The sequence below is a fragment of the Sciurus vulgaris genome, assembly GCF_902686455.1.
Source record: "Sciurus vulgaris genome assembly, chromosome: 13".
NCBI classification, from domain to species: Eukaryota; Metazoa; Chordata; class Mammalia; order Rodentia; family Sciuridae; genus Sciurus; species Sciurus vulgaris.
The window spans coordinates 74,521,956-74,547,861 of record NC_136474.1 but is presented as its reverse complement, the minus strand read 5'-3'; the positions used below and the strand labels follow the sequence as shown (position 1 = coordinate 74,547,861).

General features: G+C 38.1%; 2 protein-coding genes across 2 annotated transcripts in view; both read left to right on the top strand.

Annotated features, from left to right (window-relative positions):
* The window catches only part of CFAP53 (cilia and flagella associated protein 53), a 29,979-nt gene extending 4,408 nt beyond the window's left edge, over window positions 1-25,571 (top strand). The window contains exons 2-8 of the mRNA XM_079109259.1: window positions 298-527; window positions 822-995; window positions 8,693-8,996; window positions 9,550-9,768; window positions 15,166-15,382; window positions 23,844-23,946; window positions 25,225-25,571. Of these exons, the coding sequence (XP_078965385.1) occupies window positions 298-527; window positions 822-995; window positions 8,693-8,996; window positions 9,550-9,768; window positions 15,166-15,382; window positions 23,844-23,946; window positions 25,225-25,453 (1,476 nt within the window). The 3' untranslated portion in view covers window positions 25,454-25,571. The remainder of the gene's footprint in view (window positions 1-297; window positions 528-821; window positions 996-8,692; window positions 8,997-9,549; window positions 9,769-15,165; window positions 15,383-23,843; window positions 23,947-25,224) is intronic.
* On the top strand, window positions 15,572-22,676 carry LOC306642642 (uncharacterized protein; the record flags this gene model as incomplete). Its single annotated transcript, XM_079108397.1, has 4 exons — window positions 15,572-15,600; window positions 21,389-22,013; window positions 22,083-22,452; window positions 22,672-22,676. The coding sequence occupies 4 exons, from the start codon at window positions 15,572-15,574 to the stop codon at window positions 22,674-22,676; spliced, it is 1,029 nt and encodes a 342-aa protein (XP_078964523.1).
* Window positions 25,572-25,906: the final 335 nt, after the last annotated feature.

Here is a 25,906-nt window from a genome sequence, read left to right as displayed (position 1 = left end):
GATGACATCTTAAGTACAAACTCAAAGAATCAAGAAAGCTACTCCTTAGGAGTTTAAGCTATTTTCAGTTGTAACAGGATGCTTTTTTTTTTTTTTTTTTGCGGTGCTGGATATTGAACCCAGGGCCTTATGCTTGCAAGGCAAGCACTGTACCAACTGAACTATATCCCCAGCCTGATGTATTTGTTTTTTACACCCAATTGTATTTAGTATGAGTATTGGTGGAAGTCATAGTTAATTGAAAATTTGCTATTTATTTTTTATCTCTTCTAAGTGTGTGAGTTTGTTTGTTTTCAGAGAGCCAAACCTTCCAAAGTCCAAGGGGCTGAGAAACACCTGGAAAGAATCCAACGCAGCCACCAGAAGTACCATGCTACTTTGGCCTCCATTAAGGCAAGGGAGCGGGATCGTCTCAAAGTTGAGTGGGACCAGTGCAATGATCGCAAGTTTTTGCACAACCTTGTGCAAGCAAGAATCAAGGATGCCATGCAAGGGTTTATCATCAACACTGAAGAAAGACGAAACAAGTAAGGTTTATACACCTGGCAGCCCAGACTATGAAACCTCCTCCAAACCACAATTTGATATTGGCTAGTCAAATTATCAAATATAGTAAAGATCATGGCTGAGTTATTTATGTTCAATAGTTATTGCTTGTTGATATTTTTACTTGTGATAACCTACATTTAGATGGAAATAAAATAATATTGTAAAATTTATGATTATATATGTCATTCTGAAATTGAATATAAGAAAAATCAGTAAAAAGGTACACATTAGATGAGAGTTTTAATTTGTGTGTGTATATGTGTTTTTTTCAGGCTTCGTGAACTTTTAGCATCAGAAGAAAATGAGTATTTTGCTGAAATGCAACAGAAAAAAGAAACCATCGAGGAGAAAAAAGATAGAATGAGAGAGAAAACCAAACTATTAAAAGAGGAGAAAGAAAAAGAGAGACAGAATTTTGTGGCAGAAAAGTTAGACCAGCAATTCAGGTAATGGAATTGGAAAAACACATAGAATCTGAATTTGGTGTATTAAAAAAGAATTAAGAAGGCTGATTTACAGTAAACTATAGCCTCAGGATGATGTAACACAGTGTTCCTACTTTTAAGTCTTGGCCCTGAAAATATAGGTACTGAGTTTGTCTGAAAACTCTGCTCTGGTGTTCTGTGCTTGCCTCCCAGTTAGAATGGTACCAAGTGAGATTTTGTTACTGAATATTAGCTATTAACCTCAGCCTTATTATTGGCAGGAAGTTCCTTTAAAGCCCTGTCCCAGGGAGTCTTTGATAAAGTCAAGCTCTCCTCCTCGGTGCTGTAGTCTCCACCTGTACCAAGCATATGCCAGGCTCCCTGCTCTTTACTATTTCCTTGCCTGAGGTACTGATCCTAGGAGTCTGATCATCTGCATTTTCAATTCATTTCCTGAATCAGACCCATGGTGGCCTTCTGTTTTCAGATTCTTGGATTTTACTGTACTCAATCTGATTCTGTGGCTGCCTTCATAGGATCCCTTTTCATCTTGGTCTTCCATTTTAGGATACTCTGATTCTATACCTTGGTTTCAACCCAGTACCATGCACTTAATAATGGAAGAATTTATAGAGAAGTAAGTACCCATCTTCTGTGATGACCTATAGGATCACATAGGCAGATGTCTTAAACTACAGAAACTGAGATTTCTTACCTCTAAAGCAAGATACCCTGAAAATTCTCAATGCCCTATATTTTGTCCTAGAACTATAGTTCCTAGAACAAGGACATATTTATAACTTATAAATTATAGTTCCTCAGTTATATTTTCAGTGCCTCTTGTACTTTTTGAAGAGGGTGAACATTAAGAATTGCTATTGTATTTCTCGAGTGGGTTGTTCATTTTACTCTGTTTTTTTTTTTCATTCCTGTCTTTCAGTGCAATGATGATCACATGATATGACCTATAGAATGCTCCAAATCATCTGTCTTTAATTTTAGAGTAGTTGATTAAGATTTTTATAGTTTATTATCTGAAAGTATTTAAGATATAGCCATTGGAAGTCATTAATTCATTCAGTAAATACTTTTGAGACCTGTATTAGTAGATTTTCATTGCTATGACCAAAATACCCAATAATAACAATCTAGAGGAGGAAAAGTTTATTTTGGCTCATGGCTTCAGAGGTTCAGTTCATAGTCAGTCGACTTCACTGCTCTGGGTGCCAGGTCAGGCACAACATCATGGCTGTGCATGAGCATGATGGAAGAAAACTATTCAGTTCATGACAGTCAGGAGGCAGAGAGAGCGAGCAAGCAAGGTACTAGGGACAAGATATAAACTCCAAAGGCACATCCCCAGTGACCATTTACCTCCAGCTATATCCTACTACTTGCCTACAGTGACTACCCAGTTAATCCATTCAAGTGGATTAATCCACTGATGGGCTAATCGTTTTACCTCAAAGTATTCTTGCATTGTCTCAGACATGAGCTTTATATCTAAACCATAATGAGCCTCTATTTTGTGTTGAGCTCTGTGGTAGAATAATCAATTCATTGGCTTAAGAAAAATTAATGTCACTTAGGTCATCAGGTCACTAAGTATGAGTGGGAACTGAGTGGATGTATGTTGAGCCGGAATCAAGAATGGATGGTCCAAGAGTATCATAAACCCTGAGTTAAAATCTGATAGAATACTGAAGGCTATGAGAGTTCATTTTTGACAGCACTCAAAATGTGAGTAGGTCAAAAATCTGAAGGTCAGCAGATATGAGAAAGCAGCAAATCCAGGTATATGGAAGGATTAAGATATGCTTCGAAGAAAAACTTCTGAAACCTCCTGTCTCTGTTATTAACAGCAACTCTATAAAGTTGCTATTAACAATATAGACTATTCTAATCCTTCCTGTTGGATGCTAGCAGAAGTAAGCTACTGCAGTGAATAGCGTGTACAGGTGGCAGGAACAGCTGGGAAGAGTAAATTCAGACTGCTGAAACTGGAAGGGATAGAGGTTCCAGGGCTTGGGAAGCTGCCGAAGGAGGACCCTGAAAAAAACCAGGGCCTAGGGCCAGAGGACTTGCACTTGTCTCATTCTGTAGATAGGAAACTAAGTTCCACACATAGGCGTTTTCCTAGGTCTTCAAGCTTGTAAGTGACCAAAACAGGATTAAACTTAGATTTGCTGCAACTGTAAAGTAGATCCTCATACCTTGTCTTTAGTGGGGCTCCTTGGACATCCTGTCTACTTGCTGTGAGGGAGAAGATGCTATGAGAGTGAAGGGGACACTTAGCAATATGCCTCTCAATGGCTCATTCATATACTTCCTATTCTGTAGTAAATGCTTCTTGGCATATTAAGAAAAATGAGTTGTTCATAAATGATTTGTGCTCTTAAAATATTTATGAATTCCCCCAAATTTTACAGATTTCACTTGTATAACAGTTGTTGCTAGTTAGATGAATTGTTAGAATTTTTAAAGAAACAAATCCATCTTATAGTAATTTAATTGATCTGAAAATCAATTGCTTTCAGTGTTTTTGGTGCAACATGGTCAACTCTTCAATGCAGAGCAGTAAACATACTTTTGAGTAAGGGTACTGTGTTAGGTCTCATTACTGATAATATAATTGAGGCTTTAATACATACATAAAGAAAAATGAAAAATTTCTGCTCTTCTTTTTCTTCTATTTGCTTCTGTATTCCATTGTATGAATACACCACAGTTTATTTATCTGTTCTCCAATTGCTAGACATTTTGAGTTATTTCTAGTTGGGAACTTTTATGAGTAAAGCTACAGTGAATATTCTTGTCTCACCAGACATCCTGCATGGGTGGGGGAAAGGGTTCCTGTTGGAGGGATGGGCTGGCTGTGAAATTTATTTATCAGAAATAATGACAGAAGACAGAATTATCTCTAGAGCAGGGGCGTGACCAATTGAGCCGTCCAGAATGATCTGGCTCTAACAAAGGAAGGAGCCTGCACTTCGTTTATTTATAGCAGTACAGATCAAAAGGATCTGGGAGGAGCATCTTGGAGAAAAACAGGATGGGGGGGGGTGGAGGTAAGCAAGTCATTTGGCTCTAGCGGGTCACTCCCACATCCAGGGCTTATATTTGAATTTCAGCGGTAAGCTAACACAGGATAACCACTTGATTCAGGCAGTCTCGATCAGTTATCAATAACTGAGAGTTCCTAAGACCAGATCCTCCTGGTTAATGGCCCAGCTACACTTGGTTCTCACACAAGTCATGGGTGGCTTCCTGCATGCTTGTTATTTGGTAGAAACATTATTTATTTATGTATTTATTTCTCTTAGTTTAATTAGTGACATTTCTAAAATATTTGATACTTGGAGTGGAACATTTTCAGTGATCCTAGTCTTCTACACAGCAAAATTATTTTCATTAATAATGAGAAAAAAGGATAGCCAATGATTTATTTTTTAAGGTTTTAACTTTTAACTATATAGTCACAAAAAATGCAGATGTCCCATGTACCTTTCACTCAATTTCCTCCACTGCTTACATCTTTTGTGCCTGTAATACAATATGAGAAGAAAAGTGTCAACAGTACAGTGGGTATGTGCACTTCTGTGAGCACTACCACAACTGGGATCCATAACTTGAATCCACGGCACCACAAAGATCTCCCTGGTGTCACCCTTTACGGCCACACTCACCCCTCTCATCCCCATCGTACCCAAACCCTGCAACCCACTAATCACTTGTCCATTTCCATAATTTCATCATTTTCAGAATGTTTTATAATTGGAATCGCATAACATGTGATCTTTTGGTCTCAACTTTTCCACTCCTTTGAGGTCCTTTGAGGTCCATCCAAGTTGTTGCATTGGTCACTAGTTTGTCATTTTTATTATTGAGTGATATTCCATTGTATAGCTTGTTTAAGCCACTCATTTATTGAAGGATATTTTAGTTGTTTCTAGTTTGGGGCTATTAACCAGTTAATGTGATAGGAATATTGGTGTGAAGGTTTTTGTATAAATGTTAAGTTTTCATTTTTTAAGGATAATTGCCTATGCTATTTTTGACTCATGTGTTTGTTTAATTTTAAGAAACTGCAAAAATTTCAGAGTCGTTTTATCATTTTTAAAAAAAAAACTCTTAGTTGTAGATGGACACAATACCTTTATTTTGTTTATTTAGCTTTTTCTGTGGTGCTGGGGATTGAACCCAGTGCCTCACATGTGCTAGGCAAGCGCTCTACCACTGAGCCACAACCCCGACATGAAAGAGGCAGTTTTTCCACATTGCTAGCTTTTGGTATTGTCACTATTTTTTATTTTCATTGTTCTAATAGGTCTGTAGTGATATCTTATTGTGTGCTTACTTGTACCTCAGTGGTAAAGTGCCCCTGGGTTAAAGCTTTAGAACCGGGGTTGGTCAAGGGGACACAAAAGTTTGAAGACCAGCTGATCTAAGGCACATTTACTTGATGTGGGCATCTTCATGTGCTTATTAATTTAGACTTTTTTAGCAGCAGATGGTCTCAACTGCCTTAGCAATGTTTGTGCTCTCTGGTTATATATTAAGGAATAATATATATTATCTTAAGGAAATCATCAGAGATAAGCAGAAAGAGGCACTAATTATTAAAATGTTGATTGGAATATTTTAGTAAAAGACAAAAGTAACCTTTATTCATTAAATAGGGACATTTTAAAGTAAACTGTGGTATATTTACAATCTACAGCCTTTATTACACAGTTTATTAAAGTACAATAAAGATTTGAATTAATCAATTATTTTTTAAGACTATTTCATAAGGAATTGTTCCCCATATAATGCTCAGTGAAAAAAGTCAAGATGCTAATATGTATGTACACACAAAAAGACTGGAAGAAAATATACTGGGATTAAGTTTTGTGTTTTAACCAATTAATTAATTAATTATTGGTACCAGAGATTGATCTAAGGAGCACTGAGCTACATTCCCAGTCCTTTTTAAAAAAATTTTTTTGGCGGGGGCAGACAAAATCTTGCTAAGTTGTTGAGGCTGGCCTTGAACCTGTGATCCTCTTGCCTCACCCTCCAAAATTGCTGGAATTACAGGCATGTGTCACTTTTCTGTATTTTTCAGTGTTTTGTTTTTGTTTCTGTTTTGGTGTGTTTCATTGTGGTACCAGGGATTGAAACCAGGGCCTCTTGCATGGCTCTCACTGAATTTCATATATAGGACTTTTTATTTTATTTGGGAATAGAGTCTTGCTAAGTTGCCCAGGCTGGCCTCAAACTCATCTTCCTGCTTCAGCCTCCCAAGTAGATAGAATTACAAGTGTATGCTACCCAACATTTTCCAGTGTTTTTTTTTTTTTTTTTAATGAATGCCTATTAGTTTTGTAATTAGCAGATAAAAAGAAAAATTGCTGCAAGGCATACTTTTTGTTATGATTAGTCCTTAGATTTTCATTTATTAAATAACATTTTTAGAGTCAGAGTCATAGGATTAGGGAGGACTTTAATAAATTACCTTGCTGAATTCTGATAGAATTTCACTGATGAATTTGAGACAGATGAATTCATTTTTCAATATTAAGTGTCCTTTTTGTTTTGTTTTTTAATACCCTAGTAGTTTCAGCTTTTATTGTCCTGTTGAATTTTCTACAGAATGGGATAACAAATGATTTCTATTTATGTTGCTAGTGAGTATGATTATATATCAGTTAAGCCAATGATTATTCATTGGGCACTGAGTAAATAGTAAGGAACAAACTGAAGAAGTATTCTGAGTCCCATCCTTAAAAAAAATTCCAGTTCAGTTAGGGAAATGAGACTGATTTTCACTAAATGATGAAAAAATACACAACAATATTTGATTTGTGTGGTATTGCCACCCTTGTAATGACTTTAGACCTGATCCTTTCTTTTAGTCTTAGCAACTCAGATATCTTCAAAAAATTCTTTATCGAGGGGCTGGAGTTGTGACTCAGTGGTAGAGAACTTGTCTAGCATGTGTGAGGCACTGGGTTCAATTCTCAGCACCATATAAAAATAAATAAATAAAGGTATTGTGTCCATCTACAACTAAAAAAAATTAAAAATTTTTTAATTGAACTTGTTATCCAATTTTTAGCTTCCTGATGCTACATTTGATTAAGAAACCAGAAGAATCTTATATTTTATCAGCAGCACTGACTTCATTCAAAGGTTCTTAAACTTGGCCGTATACCAGAACCTCCTGGGGTGCTCTTAAAAATATAGATGCCTAGATCCCACACCTATAAGTCTAATTTTACTCATCTAGTATGGGAGAAGGAAAAGGAAGAAAGGCAGGATTAGAATCTTGAAAATATACATAAGTAATTCTAAAGCACAGACACTATTGAGAATCACAGCCCTTAAATTAAAAATGGGCTTATAGTCTGTTTTGTACTGCTATAACAGAGTGGAGGCTGGGACACTTATAAAGTTAAAGAGGTTTATTTGTCTCACAATTCCAGTGACTGGAAGGTCCAAACAGTACGATGCCAGCATCCTGGCAAGAGCCTCCTGGCTGTGTCACAATATGGTAGAAAAGTGGAAAAAGAACAGTCAGTGTGAAAAAGGGACACATATGCAAGCAAGGAAGCAAGAGACTAGAACCAGAAGACAGTACTAATCCATTCATGAGGATGATGGTCCTGTGGCCTAATTACTTCCTAAGGCTCCTCCCAACACCACCTCTCAATACCACCACACTGGGGACTAAACTTTCAATACAGGAACCTTTTGGGAATAAAGTATATCCAAACCCTAGCAGCCTTGATGAAGAATTTTTAAAAACATTTGAATTACTATGGCTAAAGGTAAGGATGGGGTGTGAACAATTACTGAAAGAGCTTCTTCTCCTCCTCCTCCTCCTCTTCCTCCTCTTTTTCTTCCTCATGTACTGGTAATTGAACTCAGGTGCAACATTCCTAATCCCTTTAAATTTTTAATTTTAAGACAGGGCCTCACTAAGTTGCTTAGGGTCTCAGTAAATCACTGAGGTTGGCCTTGAACTTGTGATCCTCTAGTTTGAATCCTCCCACCCCAGTCACTGGGATCGCAAGTGTGTGTCACCACACTTGGCTGAGCATTTATTTCTTCTTGAATAGTACATCAGCCTGGGTGTGAAAAGGCAGTGGGGCAGCAACAATGGGGCTATTTTCTCTTTTTGGGTGGGAACCTCTTCAGTGAACATGTGCCCTGCCAGGTCCGCAGAAGCAGTGGAGAAGCTTTACTATGACTCGCGGACCCTGCCCTTACAGCTTTCCTTGGAAGTGCATGCAGGGTCTCTTCCATCCAGTCCTTAGTCCACTTGCAATATCGCAGGAACCCACTGCTCCTTTATTTCCTCTACAAGAATAATTAGAGTTACCATTCCTTGAGCTGGTATTATCTAGCAGGTATTTACCTCCATTATCCATCATCCTTACTAGAAACTTTGAAAGGCAGTTAGATGAGAAAACAGGCTCAAATAAGTTGAGTTGTTGATCCAAGGTCATATAGGAAACTATAAAACTAAAATTCTGAGCCTTCTTTGTCTGACTCCAGCACCTGTGTTGGAACTGTGACTTCCTGGCTGGCCTCCCTGTTGACCCTCATGTCAACATCCAGGTCTTTTACCTCTATCACTCCAGTTTTTGACTGTAAAAATACGAATAGAGCAGTGCCTCAAGAAAGGCTGGATTTTGACTTTTCTTTTGTTTTGTTTTTAATTCCCTTTTCAGGGAAAGCTGTGAAGAGCTGCGTACTAAATTGTTCAACGTCCATCATAAGAAAGTGTGCGAGGAGCGGAAAGCGCAGGTAGAATTTAATGAGGAGCGGAAGAGGCAAAAACTAGTGGAAGAACAGATGTTCTCCAGGCTCTGGGAGGAAGACCGATTGGCCAAGGAGAAGCGAGAAGCCCAAGAGGAGAGGAGACAGAAGGAGCTGGTGGAGAACACGCGCCTGGGGCTGAAAGCACAGGTCACCAGCATCCTGGCCCAAAAGCAGGCCGAACAGTTGCTGAAGGAAGAAGAGGCGCGCCTCCTGGTGAGTGTTCCTGAATGCGCTGACAGGGTGCAGGCTGGCTCCGCAGCGTCCTACTGTCTGCAGGCCTGTCTCTTCCTGCACTGTTTCCTCCAGGCCTGACTGGTTGGTTCACAGAGTACATTTCCATTTTGGGACTCTGATTGCTGGTTAATAAAGTCTAGATGTGCAGACGTGCTCAGAAGCTGAAGGCAGAAAGGCCAATATATCAAAAATGTTGAGATTAGTGGTGGGTGATGGGTACTGGAATTAAAGGTGACTTCTCTATACTTATCTGCAGTTTTCAAGCTTCATAACTAACTACTTGTTACTTTATAATCACATACACACAGCAGTTTCATAAAGCTTTACAGCTGACTCAGCCATGAAAAGGCAACTTTTATTCTTATAGCCCTTCTAAATTCAGATGTGTTCAGGTGTATATGTGTACGTGTGCATGCATGCACATGTGCTTATTTCCCAGAAACCTCTTAGTCTCATCTCTTAGAGAAAATGTATTGACTTCTTTGTTTTGTTTGGCTGTACTGATTGATGCATTATTATTGTTCTACCTTAGGAAAAGGACAATGCACAGGTTAAACTTGAGAAGGAACAAGATAAACTAAAGAAACAGAAGGCAAAGCAGGAAATTAGGACTGGTCTGCAGAAAACCTTACAAGAGAAGATGGAGCATATTCAGCAGGAGTACAGAGAAGAGCAGGACTTGAACATGAAACTTGTGCAAAGAGCCCTTCAAGGCTTACAGGAAGAGGCAGATAAAAAGAAGCAAAAAAGAGTAAGATGTTTATTTAGTGCCTACTAAGTGCCGAACAGAATTTCCTGTTGTATTCTCAGCCTTGTGGAAAACGGCCACAAGTATGATGGTGCTTCTTTAGTGTGGTTCATGAACCACCAACAGCCGCAGCAGTCTCAGGGAGGATATTAGAAAGAGTAAGTCACAGCATCCCTAGTCAGACTCTCCAAATCAAAATCTTGGCAGGGACAAGATTATTCTGATGCCTCCCAAAGTTTGAAAACTGGAATTTGAGGAGGACATCACTGAAAAAGTGGCCTTTGATTTGAACTTTAAATGATATATAAAGTCTTCATGTCAGGCAAAGAGATTAGGGAAAGACATTCTGTTATTTCACTGCTGTACCTTTGGAATTTGTATTGAACTTTTGAGGCTTTTGTGCTTTTCCTATAACTGCTCTGTTTCGGGGCTTTTGTTTTGCTTTGTGTTTTGTGTGGTCCTGGGGAATGGATCTAGGACCTTGAGTGTGCTGAAACATGTTCTGCATGTTTCAGAGCTCCGCCCTTAGCCCCTATTTTTGTTTTGTTTTGTTGCAGTACTAGGGACTGAACCCAGGGCCTCAGGCAAGATGCGCAAGTTTTCTGCTACTGAGCTACTTCCCTGGCCCTTTTAATTTTTTTACTTTGAGACACAGTCTCACTAAGTTGCCCAGGCTGGCTTCCATCTTGCAATCCTCCTGCTTCAGCCTCCCAAGTAGCTGGGATTAGAGATATACAGTAGTATACTCAGCTTAACCCATTTTTGGTTTATTTGTTTCTTTTGTTTTATTTTTGGTGCTGGGGATTGAACCCTGGGGCACTTCACCACTGAGCTATATCCCCAGTTCTTTTCTTAGGGAGAGGGAGAAAGGAAGAGAAAAGGAAACAAACCAACAAGATTACAGAGAGATTCACTGTACCATCTACTCAGTTTCTCTCAATGGTAATAAAACTGAAAATACTTACAAAACTATAAGACTAATGTCAAGGTAGGATATTGATATTGATACAACCAAACTGCAGAACATTTCCATCACTGCAGGATCTCTCCTGTTGCCCTTTTGTAACCACATCTCTTCTCTGTTGCCTCACCTCTCCTTAACCATTTGCCGCCAGTAATATGTTCTCTGATTTGATAATTTGATTATTCAAGCATGTTATCCAAAAGAAAGCATATAAATTATACCCTTCTAGGACTGACATTTTTCATTCCATATAATTATCTGGAGATTTATCCATTTATTGCATCTATCAATAGTTGTTTCTTTTTATTCTTGAGTAGTATACATGTAGATTTACCACAGATGTTTAACCATTTACCTGTTGAAGGGTATTCAAATTCTTTCCAGTTTATGGCTATTATGAATAAAGCTACTAATAGTAAACATTTGGGTGTAGGTTGTTGTATGGACACAAGTTTTCACTTCTTTGGGATAAATGCCCAGATGGGCATTTGCTAGGTTGTATACTAGTTGCATATTTCATTTTGTTTTTTAGAAAAAGAAAGGAACAAAATTGTATTTCAGGGTAACTGTACTTCCCACCAACAATGCTTGAGCAGTCCAGTTGCTCCACATTCTCATCAGCATTTAATGTTGTCACTTTTTTACTTTAGCCTGATGGATGTGTGGGACTATCTTTATTTTGATAGATGTGTAGTTATATCTTATTTTGGTTTTGATTTAATTTGCATTTTTCCTAGTGGCTAATTATATTGAACAACTTTTCATTTGCTTATTTGCTATCTGTATGTCCTCTTCAGTGAAATGTCTCTTCATGTCTTTTACCCATTTTCTAATTGACTTGCTTGTTTGAATTTTTTTGTTTTTGTTTTTGCTATTGAGGATTTTTTCAATTGAATTATTTTATTTTATTTATTTTTAACAGCTTCATTGAGATATAATTCATGTATTTAATTCACCCTTTAAAAGCATATAGTTCAATGGTTTTTAGCATATTTATAGGTATGTGCAACCATTGCCACAGTATATTTAAAACATTTTCATTATTCTGCTATCCCCTCTTCCCCACCCTCAAGCTTTGGTCCTAAGCAACTACTGATCCACTTTCTATCTCCTTATTTCCCTGTCCTGGACTTTCACATGAATGGAATCATATAGTATATGATTTTTTTTTTTTTTTTTTTGGTGCTGGGATCAAACCCAGGGCCTTGTGCATGCAAGGCAAGCACTCTACCAACTGAGCTATATCCCCAGCCCCGTGATCTTTTGACTGACTTCTTTTACCAAGCATAATGTCTTCAAGGTTTATTCATTTTATATAGCATTTATCACTATATCCCTTTATATGGCTGAATAAGATTCCTGTTTGGATACACCACATTTGGTTTATCCATATGTCAGCAAATGGACATTTGGGTTATTTCCACTTTTTGGCAATTATGAATAATGCTACTGTGAAGTCCATGTACAAGTTTTTACATGGATGTATCTTTTCATTTATTTTGGGTGTGTATCTAGGAGTAGTTGTATGGAGTTGTAACTCTATGTTTAAGATTTTTAGTAACTGTCAACTGCTTTCCAACATGGCTATCCTGTTTTGCATTCCTACCAGTAATGTATTGAGGGTTCTGATTTCTTTTTTATTTTAATCATCCTTAGTGTATCTGAACTGATATCTTATGGTTTTGGTTTACCTTTTTCTAATGATGAATAACATTGAGTCTCTTTTACTGTACTTATTGTTCATTTGCGTATCTTCCTTGGAGAAATCTGTTTGAAGTCTGTGGAAGCCCTTTGCCCTTTTTTTTTTTTTTTTAAGCTGGGTTGCCTTTTCATTGTGAAAAATTCTTTCTGTATTCTAGGTATAAGTTCTTTACACATATATGATTTTACAAATTTTTTTTCTTATTCTGTGAGTTGTCTTTTTACTTTTTTAGTGTTATTTGAATCACAAAAGTTTTGAATTTGATAAAGTCCAATTTATTTCTGTTGTGTTTTGCTGCTTGTGATTTTGGTATTGCATCTTCAATCCTGTTGACTCCTAAGGGTCATGAAGATGTGCTCCTTTGTTTTCTTCTTAGGGTTTTGTAGTCTTAGCTTTTACATTTAGGCCTTTGATCTATTTTGAATCAAATGTTGTAGATTGTGTTAAATAAGGTTCCAATTTAATTATTCTTCATGGGATCTCCAGTTGTCCTAGCCTAGCACCATTTGTTGAAGAGACTGTTTTTCCCTTGTTGAATTGCCTCAGCATCCTGGGTCAAAAATCAGTTATAGTAGGGTTTTTTCTGGACGAACTCTCAGTTCTATTCTGTCATTCTATGTGTCTGTCCTTATGCCAGTCTCACATATCTATATGTCTTGATTACTGTAGCTTTGTAGTAAGTTTGAAATCAGGGAATATGAATTGTGGGATGCTGTCCTTATTTAGCAGAATCAGACTGGGCTGAGGCATGGGATGCAGAAGCCTGGCTTCTAGGAACTGCCGGGAAGCATGTGGCACTGAGTGGGAGTGGTTCCCTGTCTCCTTCTGAAATTTTCCCCCAAAAGAATGGCTTCCCTAACTCCACCCTATCCTGTCCATCACAGAAGAAGCTCCTCCTGGTCCTTGCCCCCTTTCCCTATATATTATAAATAAAGGAGACTTCGATGACTCCGTATTGTTGTAAGAGGCCAGAGCTGGTATGGCCAGACCCGTCACACCCCATCTCATAAAAAGAGTATTGGCTCTTGTGTGTCTATTGAGTAATAATAGAAAAACTGCCACCGTCCTCCCCCAGCAGTTAACCCTTTTCTCCCCCATGTGGGATGTGCCAGAGAGGACCCCCCACAATGAATCTTCCAATTCTTTTTCTAATTGTTCTGGCTGTTCTGGTGCTCTTCATTTCTATATGAACTTAGGATCAGCTTGTCAATTTCTGCAAAGAAGTCAATGGGATTTTTTTTTTTTTTTTTTTAGTTCAAGGTATTGAACCCAGGCCCTTATGCTTGTGAGGCAAGCACTCTACCAACTGAGCTATATCCCCAGGCCTGCCAATGGGATTTTGATAAGATTTGGACTGTATCTTTAGATCAATTTGAGGAGTGTTAACATTTTAAGAGTATTGTCTTCTGATCTATGAACTTAGGATATCTTTAACTCTTCTCTAATTTCTTTCAATAATGTTTCTTAGTTTTAAGAACATACATTTTATACTTCTTTTGTTAAATTTATTCCTAAACATAAGATTCTTGTTCTAAGTGAAATTCTTAATTTCATTTTCATATTGTTTATTGCTACAAAATAGAAACAAATTAGATTTTTTATATATTGATCTTGTACCTTGTAGCATTGCTCAATTTATTAGTTTTAAACATTTTTTAGTGGGTCACTTATGTCATTATTCTATTTTGATGTTCACATTACCCCTTCATAGGTTAGGAGTTCCTTGAAGTTGGCTGCAATGCTCTTTTGATATTACCCAGTATCTGTGATAGTTTTCTTGCTTTATGACACAATAAAATATCTAGGTTCATGTTATTCAGTTTATGCCCAGTCCTAGAATCAGTCATTTTCCCCAAGAATTATTGGTTAATTTTAGTGAGAAACTGTATTTAATAACAACTACAACCTAGGAATTAGATGAACTCATTGCTATTGGTTATCACTGCTATATGGCAGTAGCTAACTAAAAATGGCTTCATTAAAAGCAACAGTTTTCAACCTTAAATGCACATTACAATCTCTGGGGAAGTTAAAGTCAATCCATTAAACAGGAATCTCTAGGGGTGAGACTCATCCCTCAATACTTTATTATTTATTATTATTATTATTATTATTTCTTTTTGCCAGTGCTAATGATAGAATCTGGGCCTTGGGCATGCTAGCCAAGCACTCTACCACTGTGCTACACCCCTTATCCCCTCCTCAATACTCTTTAGTTTCCCCAGGTGATTCTGAAGTGTAGCCAAAATTGAGAATTGCTATTACAAAGTTATGTGATTACAAGTTAGCAGGACAGCATTGTATTATAGTGACTTATTTTATCTGGTTAATATTTCATCAACCTAAATTGTAATAAATGAAAATATACCTGTATCATTGAAAATGATGCAACAACTTCTTTGAGAAACACTTTGAGAAAGTTTTGAATTAATGTATTCAAAATGTACTAAAAAGCATTTCAAACAAATGCAAAGTACAGTACAATGAACCCCCCTTGTGTTTATCACCCAGCTTCAACAACCGTCAACTAATGGCCATTCTTATTTCGTCTATCCTCACCAGCATTCCTGAGTATTTTGAAGTAAACCCAAGACACAATAGTTCATCTGTGAATGTTTCAGTATGTAGCACTGAAAGGTTGGAATTATAGATTAAAAGATTGCTTTTAAACTTATCATTAATATCTTTATCACATCTAAAATTCTAATAAATGAATTAATTTTATGTTATATAGGAAGATATGGCAAGAGAACAGAAGATATATCATAAATATTTGGTACAGCGACGTGAGGAAGAAAAAGCTCAGGAGAAAGAATTGGACAGGATATTAGAAGAAGAGAAGGAAAAGAAGATGGCTGAGAAGGACAAGGAGCTGAGGCTTGAAAAGGAGGCTAGGAAACAACTCCTGAATGAGGTCATGTGTACAAGAAAACTCCAAGTTCAAGAAAAGCGTAAGGAACTAAATTACAATTATTTTATACTATACCCTTACTTTACTTTAAGTAACAATCAAAATATTTAAGTAGGTATGTGCAAAGTACCATGAGCAATGCAAATTAAAGTAGGTCCCTGCTTTGGTAAATCTTATCTAATTCAATACATGAGACTTAAACGTGAGGAATTTCATGTCCCAGCAGATTATGAGCAGTCCCAGGGAGATGTTCTCAAGGTTAAAGGAGCAGCATGTTATTTGAATACCATGTGCCTTCCTAATTGTAAGGAACAGAAGGGTAGGGAAAACAAACCCACCTCCCCTGCATCCCTTTTATTTGTCCATAACTCCATATCTTTGTTAGGTTGTTTTTTCCCCCTATAATGCTCTTGATCTTGAAAATTCCTAGACATACCTCAAGGCCAGCTCAAATGTCTTATTCCTTGAGAGGCTGTCTTGATTCAGAGAAACAAATACTATTCCCAGGACTTTCCCTGTGGCTTGTTTATGTCTCAGATGACCCACTGACCAAGAGGATCTCTGTCCAGATGCTATGTTTCTAATCTCTATGTTTGGGGAAAGCTTCCTCTTTTTTATACCTGCATTTAGTCCACATCAATAGCTGGGCTTTTCTTCCATAAGGGATATGTTATTCTTTTTTTTTTTTTATTGTAAACAAATGGGATACATGTTGTTTCTCTGTTTGTACATGGAGTAAAGGCGTACCATTGTGTAATCATAAATTTACATAGGGTAATGTTGTTTGATTCATTCTGTTATTTTTTCCCTTCCCCCCAACCCCCACCCCTCTTTTGCCTCTAGAAAGTCTTTCCTCCATTCTTGACCCCTCCCTAACCCTAACTCTAACCCTACACTAACCCCTCCCACCCCCCATTATGTGTCATCATCCACTTATCAGCGAGATCATTCGTCCTTTGGTTTTTTGAGATTGGCTTATCTCACTTAGCATGATATTCTCCAATTTCATCCATTTGCCTCCAAATGCCATAATTTTATCATTCTTTATGGCTGAGTAATATTCCATTGTATATATATACCACAGTTTCTTTATCCATTCATCAATTGAAGGACATCTAGGTTGGTTCCACAGTCTGGCTATTGTGAATTGAGCAGCTATGAACATTGATGTGGCTGTATCTCTGTAGTATGCTGATTTTAAGTCCTTTGAGTATAGGCCGAGGAGTGGGATAGCTGGGTCAAATGGTGATTCCATTCCAAGTTTTCTAAGGAATCTCCACACTGCTTTCCAGAGTGGCTGCACTAATTTGCAGTTCCACCTGCAATGTATGAGTGTACCTTTCTCCCCACATCCTCGCCAACACCTGTTGTTGCTTGTATTCTTGATAATCGCCATTCTAATTGGGGTGAGATGGAATCTTAGGGTGGTTTTGATTTGCATTTCTCTTATTACTAGAGATGTTGAACATTTTTCCATATGTTTGTTGACTGCTTGTAGATCGTCTGTGAAGTGTCTGCTCATTTCCTTAGCCCATTTGTCGATTGGGTTATTTGCATTCTTGGCATAGAGTTTTTTGAGTTCTTTATAGATTCTGGAGATTAGTGCTCTATCTGAAGTATGATTGGCAAAGATTTTCTCCCACTCTGTAGGCTCTTTCTTCACATTGCTGATAGTTTCCTTTGCTGAGAGAAAGCTTTTTAGTTTGACTCTATCCCAGTTATTGATTCTTGCTTTTATTTTTTGTGCTATGGGAGTCCTGTTGAGGAAGTCTGGTCCTAAGCCAACAAGATCTGGACCTACTTTTTCTTCTATAATCTGCAGGGTCTCTGGTCTGATTCTGAGGTCCTTAATCCATTTTGAGTTTAGTTTCGTGCACGGTGAGAGATATGGGTTTAGTTTCATTCTGTTGCATATGGATTTCCAATTCTCCCAGCACCATTTGTTGAAGAGGCTATCTTTTCTCCATTGCATATTTTTGGCCCCTTTGTCTAGTATGAGAAAATTGTATTTATTTGGGTTTGTGTCCGTGTCCTCTATTCTGTGCCATTGATCTACCTTTCTATTTTGGTACCAATACCATGCCGTTTTTGTTACTATTGCTTTGTAGTAGAGTTGAAGATCTGGTATTGCGATACCCCCTGCTTCGCTCTTTCTGATAAGGATTGCTTTATCTATTCTGGGTTTATTATTCTTCCAGATGAATTTCATAATTGCTTGCTCTATTTCTGTAAGGTACGTCATTGGGATTTTAATTGGAATTGCATTGAATCTGTATAGCACTTTAGGTAGTTTGGCCATTTTGACAATATTAATTCTTCCTATCCAAGAACATGGGAGATCTTTCTATCTTCTAAGGTTTTCTTTAATTTCTTTCTTTAGTGTTCTGTAGTTCTCATTGTAGAGGTCTTTCACCTCTTTTGTGAGATTGATTCCCAAGTATTTTAATTTTTTCGAGGCTATTGTGAATGGGATAGTTTTCCTAACTTTTCTTTCTGAAGATTCATCACTTATGTATAAAAATGCATTGGATTTATGAGCATTGATCTTGTAACCTGCTACTTCACTGAATTCACTTATGAGTTCTAAAAGTTTTCTGGTGGAATTTCCTGGTTCTTCTAAGTATATAATCATATCATCAGCAAATAGGGATAGTTTGAGTTCTTCTTTTCCTATTCATATCACTTTAATATCTTTGGTCTGTCTAATTGCTCTGGCTAGAGTTTCAAGGACGATATTGAAGTAGTGAAAGAGGGCTTCCCTGCCTTGTTCCAGTTTTTAGGGGGAATGCTTTCAGTTTTTCACCATTTAGAATGATATTAGCCATGGGCTTAGCATAGATGGCCTTTACAATGTTTTCTAGTGTTTTGAGCATGAAGGGGTGCTGTATTTTATCAAATGCTTTTTCTGCATCTATTGAAATAATCATGTGATTCTTGACTTTAAGTCTATTGATATGGTGAATTACATTTATTGATTTCCGGATGTTGAACCAACCTTGCATCCCTGGGATGAAACCCACTTGATCATGGTGCACTATCTTTTTAATATGTTTTTGTATGCGATTTGCTAAAATTTTGTTGAGAATTTTTGCGTTGATGTTCATTAAGGATATTGGTCTGAAATTTTCTTTCCTCAATGTGTCTCTGTCTGGTTTAGGTATCAGGGTAATATTGGCTTCATAGAATGAGTTTGGGAGGGTTCCCTCCTCTTCTATTTCATGGAATACTTTGAGAAGTATTGGAATGAGCTCTTCTTTAAATGTTTTGTAGAACTTGGCTGAGAACCTATCTGGTCCTGGACTTTTCTTTGTTGGTAGGCTTTTGATGACTTCTTCTATTTCATTACTTGAAATTGGTCTATTTAAATTGTGTACGTCCTCCTCGTTCAGTTTAGGCAATTCATATGTCTCTTGAAACCTGTTGATGTCTTCGAAATTTTCTATTTTGTTGGAGTAGAGATTTTCAAAATAGCTTCTAATTATGTTTTGTATTTCAATCGTGTCTGTTGTGATATTTCCTTGTTATTCCAAATTTTAGTGATTTGGGTTTTCTCTCTTCTTCTCTTTGTTAGTGTGGCTAAAGGTTTATCAATTTTGTTTATTTTTTCAAAGAACCAACTATTTATTTTGTCAATTTTTTGTATTGTTTCTTTTGTTTCAATTTCATTGATTTCAGCTCTGAGTTTAACTATTTCCTGTCTTCTACTACTTTTGGTGTTAGTCTGTTCTTCTTTTTCTAGGGCTTTGAGCTGCAGTGTTAGGTCATTTTTTTGTTGAGTTTTACTTCTTTTATTAAATGCGCTCCATGAAATAAATTTTCCTCTGAGTACTGCTTTCATAGTGTCCCAGAGATTTTAATATGATGTTTCTTTGTTCTCATTTACCTCTAAGAATTTTTGAATTTCCTTCCTAATATCTTCTGTTATCCATTCATCATATAATAACATATTGTTTAATCTCCAGGTGTTGGAGTAGTTTCTGTTTTTTACTCTTTCATTTATTTCTAATTTCAATCCATTATGATCTGATAGAATACAAGGTAGTGTCTCTATCTTCCTTGTATTTGCTAACATTAGCTTTGTGGCATAATATATGGTCTATTTTAGAGAAGGATCCATGTGCTGCTGAGAAGAAAGTGTATTCACTCTTGGTTGGATGGTATACTCTAAATTATTGATTGTGTTATTGAGATCTACGGTTTCTTTGTTCAATTTTTGTTTGGAAGATCTGTCCAGTGGTGAGAGAGGCGTGTTAAAATCACCTAGTGTTATTGTGTTATGGTCTATTTGGTTTCTGAAATTGAGAAGGATTTGTTTGACATACATGGATGAGCCACTGTTTGGGGCATAGATGTTTATGATTGTTATGTCTTGCTGATTTGTGCTTCCCTTAAGCAGTATGAAATGTCCTTCTTTATCCCTTCTGACTAACTTTGGCTTGAAGTTCACATTATCTGAAATGAGGATGGATACACCAGCTTTTTTGCTGAGTCCATGTGCATGGTATGTTTTTCCCCATCCTTTTACCTTTAGTCTATGGGTATCTCTTTCTATGAGGTGAGTCTCTTGCAGGTAACATATTGTTGGATCTTTCTTTTTAATCCAATATGCCAGTCTGTGTCTTTTGTTTGATGAGTTCAGGCCATTAACATTCAGGGTTATTATTGAGATATGATTTGTATTCCCAGTCATTTGATTCATTTTTTAAATTTTATTTATTAATTTTTTTTTACATGACTTGGTTCCTCCTTTATTTAACAATTCCTTTAGGACAATTCCTCCCTTTGCTGATTTGCTTCTTTGTTTTTCATCTCTTCCTCATGGAATATTTTGCTGAGAATGTTCTGTAATGTTGGCTTTCTTTGTAAATTCTTTTAGCTTTTGTTTATCATGGAAGGATTTTATTTCGTCGTCAAATTTGAAGGTAAATTTTGCTGGGTATAAGATTCTTGGTTGGCATCCATTTTCTTTCAGGGCTTGAAAAATGTTGTTCCAGGCCCTTCTAGCTTTTAGGGTCTGGATTGAAAAATCTGCTGATATCCATATTGGTTTCCCCCTGAATGTAATTTGGTTCTTTTCTCTCACAGCCTTTAAAATTCTGTCTTTATTTTGTATGTTCGGTATTTTCATTATAATGTGCCTTGGTGTGGGTCTGTTGTAATTTTGTGTATTTGGAGTCCTATAAGCCTCTTGAACTTGATTTTCCTTTTCATTCTTCAGATTTGGGAAATTTTCTGATAGTATTTCATTGAATAGATTGTTCATTTCTTTGGTTTGTTTCTCTAAGCCTTCCTCAATCCCAATAATTCTTAAATTTGGCCTTTTTATGATATCCCATAGTTCTTGGAGATTCTGTTCATGATTTCTTACCATCTTCTCTGTTTGGTCAACTTTGTTTTCAAGGTTAAATATTTTGTCTTCACTATCTGAGGTTCTGTCTTCCAGGTGGTCTATCCTATTAGTTGTGCTTTCTATGGAGTTCTTAATTTGGTTTATTGTTTCCTTCATTTCAAGGATTTCTGTTTGTTTTTTCAGTAGTCTCTAACTCTTTATTTAAATGATCTTTTGCTTCCTGTATTTGCTCTTTTAACTGTCGATTGTGCGATCATTTTTTGCCTCCAATTGCTCTTTCACCTCATCATTCAATGCCTGCATTTGCTCTTTCATCTCATCGTTTGCTTCTCTGATCATTTTAATTATGTACATTCTGAGCTCCCTTTCTGTCATTTCTTCTGCCATGCTGTCATTGGATTTTATTGATGTAACATCTAGATTTGTTTGGGGCATTTTCTTTCCTTGTTTTCTCATATTGTTCAGGTATCAGTGGACCGCTGAGATATTGCAGATTTCCTCTATTGACTTACAATGTCCCTGAAGATTTCTAATATATCCCCTCTTAGCCTTCAGTATCCTGAAGTCTTGGAGGAAGTTGATAATGTGGTGCTGCACAAGGAAGCTGCCTCTCTAGGGATGGTGGCCTTCAGGTGGGGTATATTCCCTGCTAGTGGGCAGAGGTGCCTCCACTTGTTGACCAATGGTCATCCAAAGGGGAACTAGGCTGCGGACTGAAGCAAGGCCTGTTTGGTCCTGTGTCTCTGGTTTTACCGTCCTCGTGGGAAAACCTCAGCCGGCAGGGAAGACTCACCTGGTGGAGAGGTCTCGCTGGTCAGTTCCCCTCCTAGAGGTTCCCCTCAATCCACAACTACCGCCTGGACTGGGCTGCCTTCCTCTACAACGTTCTCAGGGGCCCAGACCTACCTCCTGGGCCTGGGAGCCTCATCCTTCGCAGAGGAGTCTCCTTAGGCTGCCTCTCCTCAGAGAATCTGCCCGCAGTCCTGGAAACTTTGCTCCGCCCCTCAGCTTGTCTCTGTGCGGCTCTTCCACCAAGAAGTTGCCTAGGTCCTGGGACCCTGCTCTGTACCTAATCTCCTGGCTATGCAGCCCCTCCTCTGAGCAGCCACCTGGAGCCCCGTACAGTCACTCCGAGTCCCAGCGACCCGCTGCACTCCTCTTCATCCGAGCAGCCACCCGGTGTTCCAGTGCGGTCTCTAGGAGTCCAAGCAACTCACTGCACACCTCCTCCTCCCGACAACCGCCTGTAGCCCTGGTACAGTCACTCCAAGTCCACGTGACCCACCATGCCTCTCCTCCTCCTCCGGGCAGCCCCCCGGGTGTTCAGGAGCGGTCGCTCTGAGTCCAAGCGACTCGCCGCACACCTCCTCCTCCGGACAGCCGTCCGGAGCTCTGGTGCGGCTGCTCAGAGACCAAGCGACCCGCCACGCTTCTCCTCCTCCACTGGGCATCCCCCCGGTGTTCAGGAGTGGCCGCTCTGAGTCCAAACAACTCACCGCGCGCCTCCTCCTCTGGGCAGCCGCCCCTAGCCCTGGTGCATCACTCTGAGTCCAAGCCACCCGCTGCACTCCTCCTCTTCCTTCGGGCAGCCCCCCGGTGTTCAGGAGCGGTCGCTCTGAGTCCAAACAGCTCGCCGCACACCTCCTCCTCTGGGCAGCCCCCGGAGCCCTGGTGGGTTGCTCCGAGTCCAAGCATTGTGCTGGCTGGCCTCCTCTACAATGCTCCCAGTTGTCCGAGTTCACTGCTCCAGAAGGGGAGGGGTGTCTCACTGGGCAACTCTACTTCACACAGTTCCCTGCGTTCCGGGACTACCGCCCCATCTGGGACGCCTCCCCAACTGGAGAGACTCACCCAGTGGCTTTGAGTTGGTCCCAAGTCTCTCAATATCTCTTCTTCTTGAATCCTGAGTCCTGGAGGAACACGAAATGCAGCCACCCTCTAGTCTGCCATCTTGAAACCCTCTTAAGTTATTCTTTAAGGGTAAGCTTTGTCTTAAGGATTGTTTGAAAGTTTTATCTGTGCTTAATTGATCTTGTCCCTGCACATAGTGTCAAACCCTGTGAGAAACTTAAGTGGCATATGGCTACTGTTAATCTTAGAGCCAAAATGTGTCTCCTGTAGTACACTACAACAATACCATTATATTCCCTCAGCTTCAAACAATGCTTGGACACAGGGCAATGTTTGTAGAGAGGGTAAACTGATACCTTCAGATTTCTGCCATTTGCCAAAGAAGAAATATACAGACACATTTATCATTAGGAATCCATTAGATTTCACAAAAGTGGTCTTTGCAAGAGAAAGTTCATCCTAGTTCCATTGATTAATTGTCTACTCCAAGAATTATAATAGCAATCAAAAATTGTTAACCCAATATTAGATGAAATTTTCAGAAAATAAAAAGAAAGGGCTGTGGATGTGGCTTAGGGTAGGGCACTTGCCTAGCATGCATGAGGCCCTGGGTTTGATCCCCACATCATCAGAAATAAAAGTAAAGAAAATGATAACAAAGCTTATAAACTGAAAATGTTTTAATATTCATCAGTGATAAATGTTGAAGTTATTAAGAGCACATGGAAAATTTAAATATTTGGGTCCATTTATGATGAAGGAAACAAAATCTCCCATAATTCCACCACCCAGAAATTCATAGCTGCTCACAACTTTTGAGTATTTCCTTCTAGTATTTTTGCAGAAATAAGAGTTTTTCCTCACAAATTAGGATTGTGTGTCTGATTTTATTTATTCATTTGTAAACTTTTTGTTTCTTTTGTCTTTTTTTCATTGTGATGTCTAAGTTTAATAATTTATAAAAGCTTTATATACTTTTAAAAATATTCATTTTATAATCTCTTATTAGCATAAATGGCATAAAACTATTTGTCCTCAAGAGGAATGAAGTGAGGCTCATTCTAAAATTGTTGATCTGGTATGAAAAGGCTACTTACAAATTTCCATGAGAAATGGTTAAGAGGAGGTCTGTGTAGATCATAGTACTTAAAGCCTAGGCCTATTTACTCTCTGGAGAGAACTACTTCTCCCTTCTCCATCCAAGATTAAGCCCAAGATTAAGTGCTAAAGGCCCAGAAAGATGCCAGCAGGTTTTGTCTGAAAAAGTCATTTAGCAAATAATATCTTTTGCCTTTCTCAGTACAACGAAGAGCCAAAGAACAGGAAGAATATGCTATGGAACAGGAACGCATAAATGAAGGCCTTAAACAACTAAACTGTGAAGAAAAGGAGAATTTTGCAAGGTATATTTTGTGTTTTTTATTATCGTTTGTTGCCCCCAAATCCAGATTTTTAACAGAGAGAGAAAATGTGCCATAATCCTTGCAATATTGACATTATTATATTTTAGCATTACCTTTTTCCTTGTAGAAGCTCAAAAGAGTTAACAAAATTTTATGTAAAAATAGACACCAACTGTCTTGGTGAAATTAAATTCAATTGTCATTATTTATGTTCTGATTAAACACATTGGCTATAGAGCTGGATGAATATCTTAAAAAATAAAATAGATTTGAATAATTTTTAAAAATAGGTACTGTGATGCATGTCTATGATCCCAGCTATTTGGGAGGCTAAAGCAGGAGGATCACAAGTTAGAGGCCAGCCTGGGCAACTTAGAGAGATCCTGTCTCAACACAAAAAAATAAAAAAGACTTGGGATATAACTCAGTGAGTGCTCCTGTATTCAAAATACTTTTTTTTTTTTTTTTTTTTTTTTTTTTATCTTCAGGGAAACAAAGGAGAATGGAGAATGGTAGTTACTTGGGGCAGAGGGGCAGTGGAAGGGGAGTTGTTATGGAAGATGGAAAAGTTCTGGAGATCTCTTTCACAACAGTGTGAATCTTCTTAACTTCTGAACGTACACTTAAAAATGGTTAGGATGGTAAATTTCATTGCAGTTTTTAGCACAAGAAAAACACACTATGCGTTTTTTAAAATGTGTTTTATATTTTTAAAATGTGGCTTATACATGCAAGAAATTACCTAGTTAATACTAAACAGAATGGTAGAATGAGGCTAACTTATCCACCCAGTCCTCAGCAATGCCAGACCACTGCAGGCCTCCCTCGCATGAATCTGGAGCAAAACAGAAAACAAGCAGACCAGTTTCTAAGAGGACGAGGAAGAGCTCAAGTGGCATACCATTTTCTCGCCCATTTTACTGATAGATAAGTTACTTCTTCTTAGAGAAGAGTGAGGGATGGGATGGAGCCTAAGGACTCCCTCCACTCAGCAGTAAATATTTCGGGATGTAAAGTAGCATTCTTTCTCTAAAATTTGTCCTAAGGTTATTTTAAGGATTATTATGTAAGAAACCCATTGTTTCTTATGTCATCTATTTATTTCCCACTCACCCTGATTTTTTTCCACACATTTTATTGTGAAAATTTTCAGATATAAAGGAAATTTTCTTGATGGGAATCATGATTTCGCCTCACAGATCAAGTTTTATTAAAGTGCTCTAAATCCAAATGTTAATTCTTTTATAACTTTGTACTTTGGCATTTCTAATATTTTAGGCGCTGTGGCTTAGCCCAGGAGTACAGGAAGCAACTTCAGATGCAAATAGCCTATCAGCAGCAGGCCCGTGAAGCAGAGAAGGAAGAGCAACGCCGAGAGTTTGAAGTAGGGATGGCAGAAAGCAAGATTTTCCTGGACAAGGTCCAGGAGATCCTGACCACCCATCAAGTGCTTCCCCGAAACATTCATCCCTTGCGGAGGGCATGCCCCGATAAGCTTCCATCATAGTTTTTAAAACATCGGTACATCTTTTCTCAACCTTTTAATGTTATTCTCTGAATTTGTGTAATTTATTATACACAATTTTCTTCCTTAAAATAAACTTGTTCCTTTTTTGGAGTTCATAAACTTACGAATCTGAATGGCCTCCTTAGTATCGCAGTTTTTCTCCTGACTTGCCCCCATGCCTCCCTGTAAAAAGGGTCCATTTCATACTCGAGTCTGAATTGACTTGCTGCTTGACCACTGATGGTTTATTTAAAAACTGATGTATCTTTCTTCTTTTTCTTCTTTCCCTTCTCTAACTGCGAGGGAATAAGATTAACATTCTTCCTGTAGTAGGCTGAATTATCATGTCCTTCAACTCATGGACCACAAAAATGAAGGAGATCAGACCTGGGAATTGGTGCCAACAAGTCTGAGCAATGGTTCTCTCAAGGCCACCATCTGGACGTTAATCAT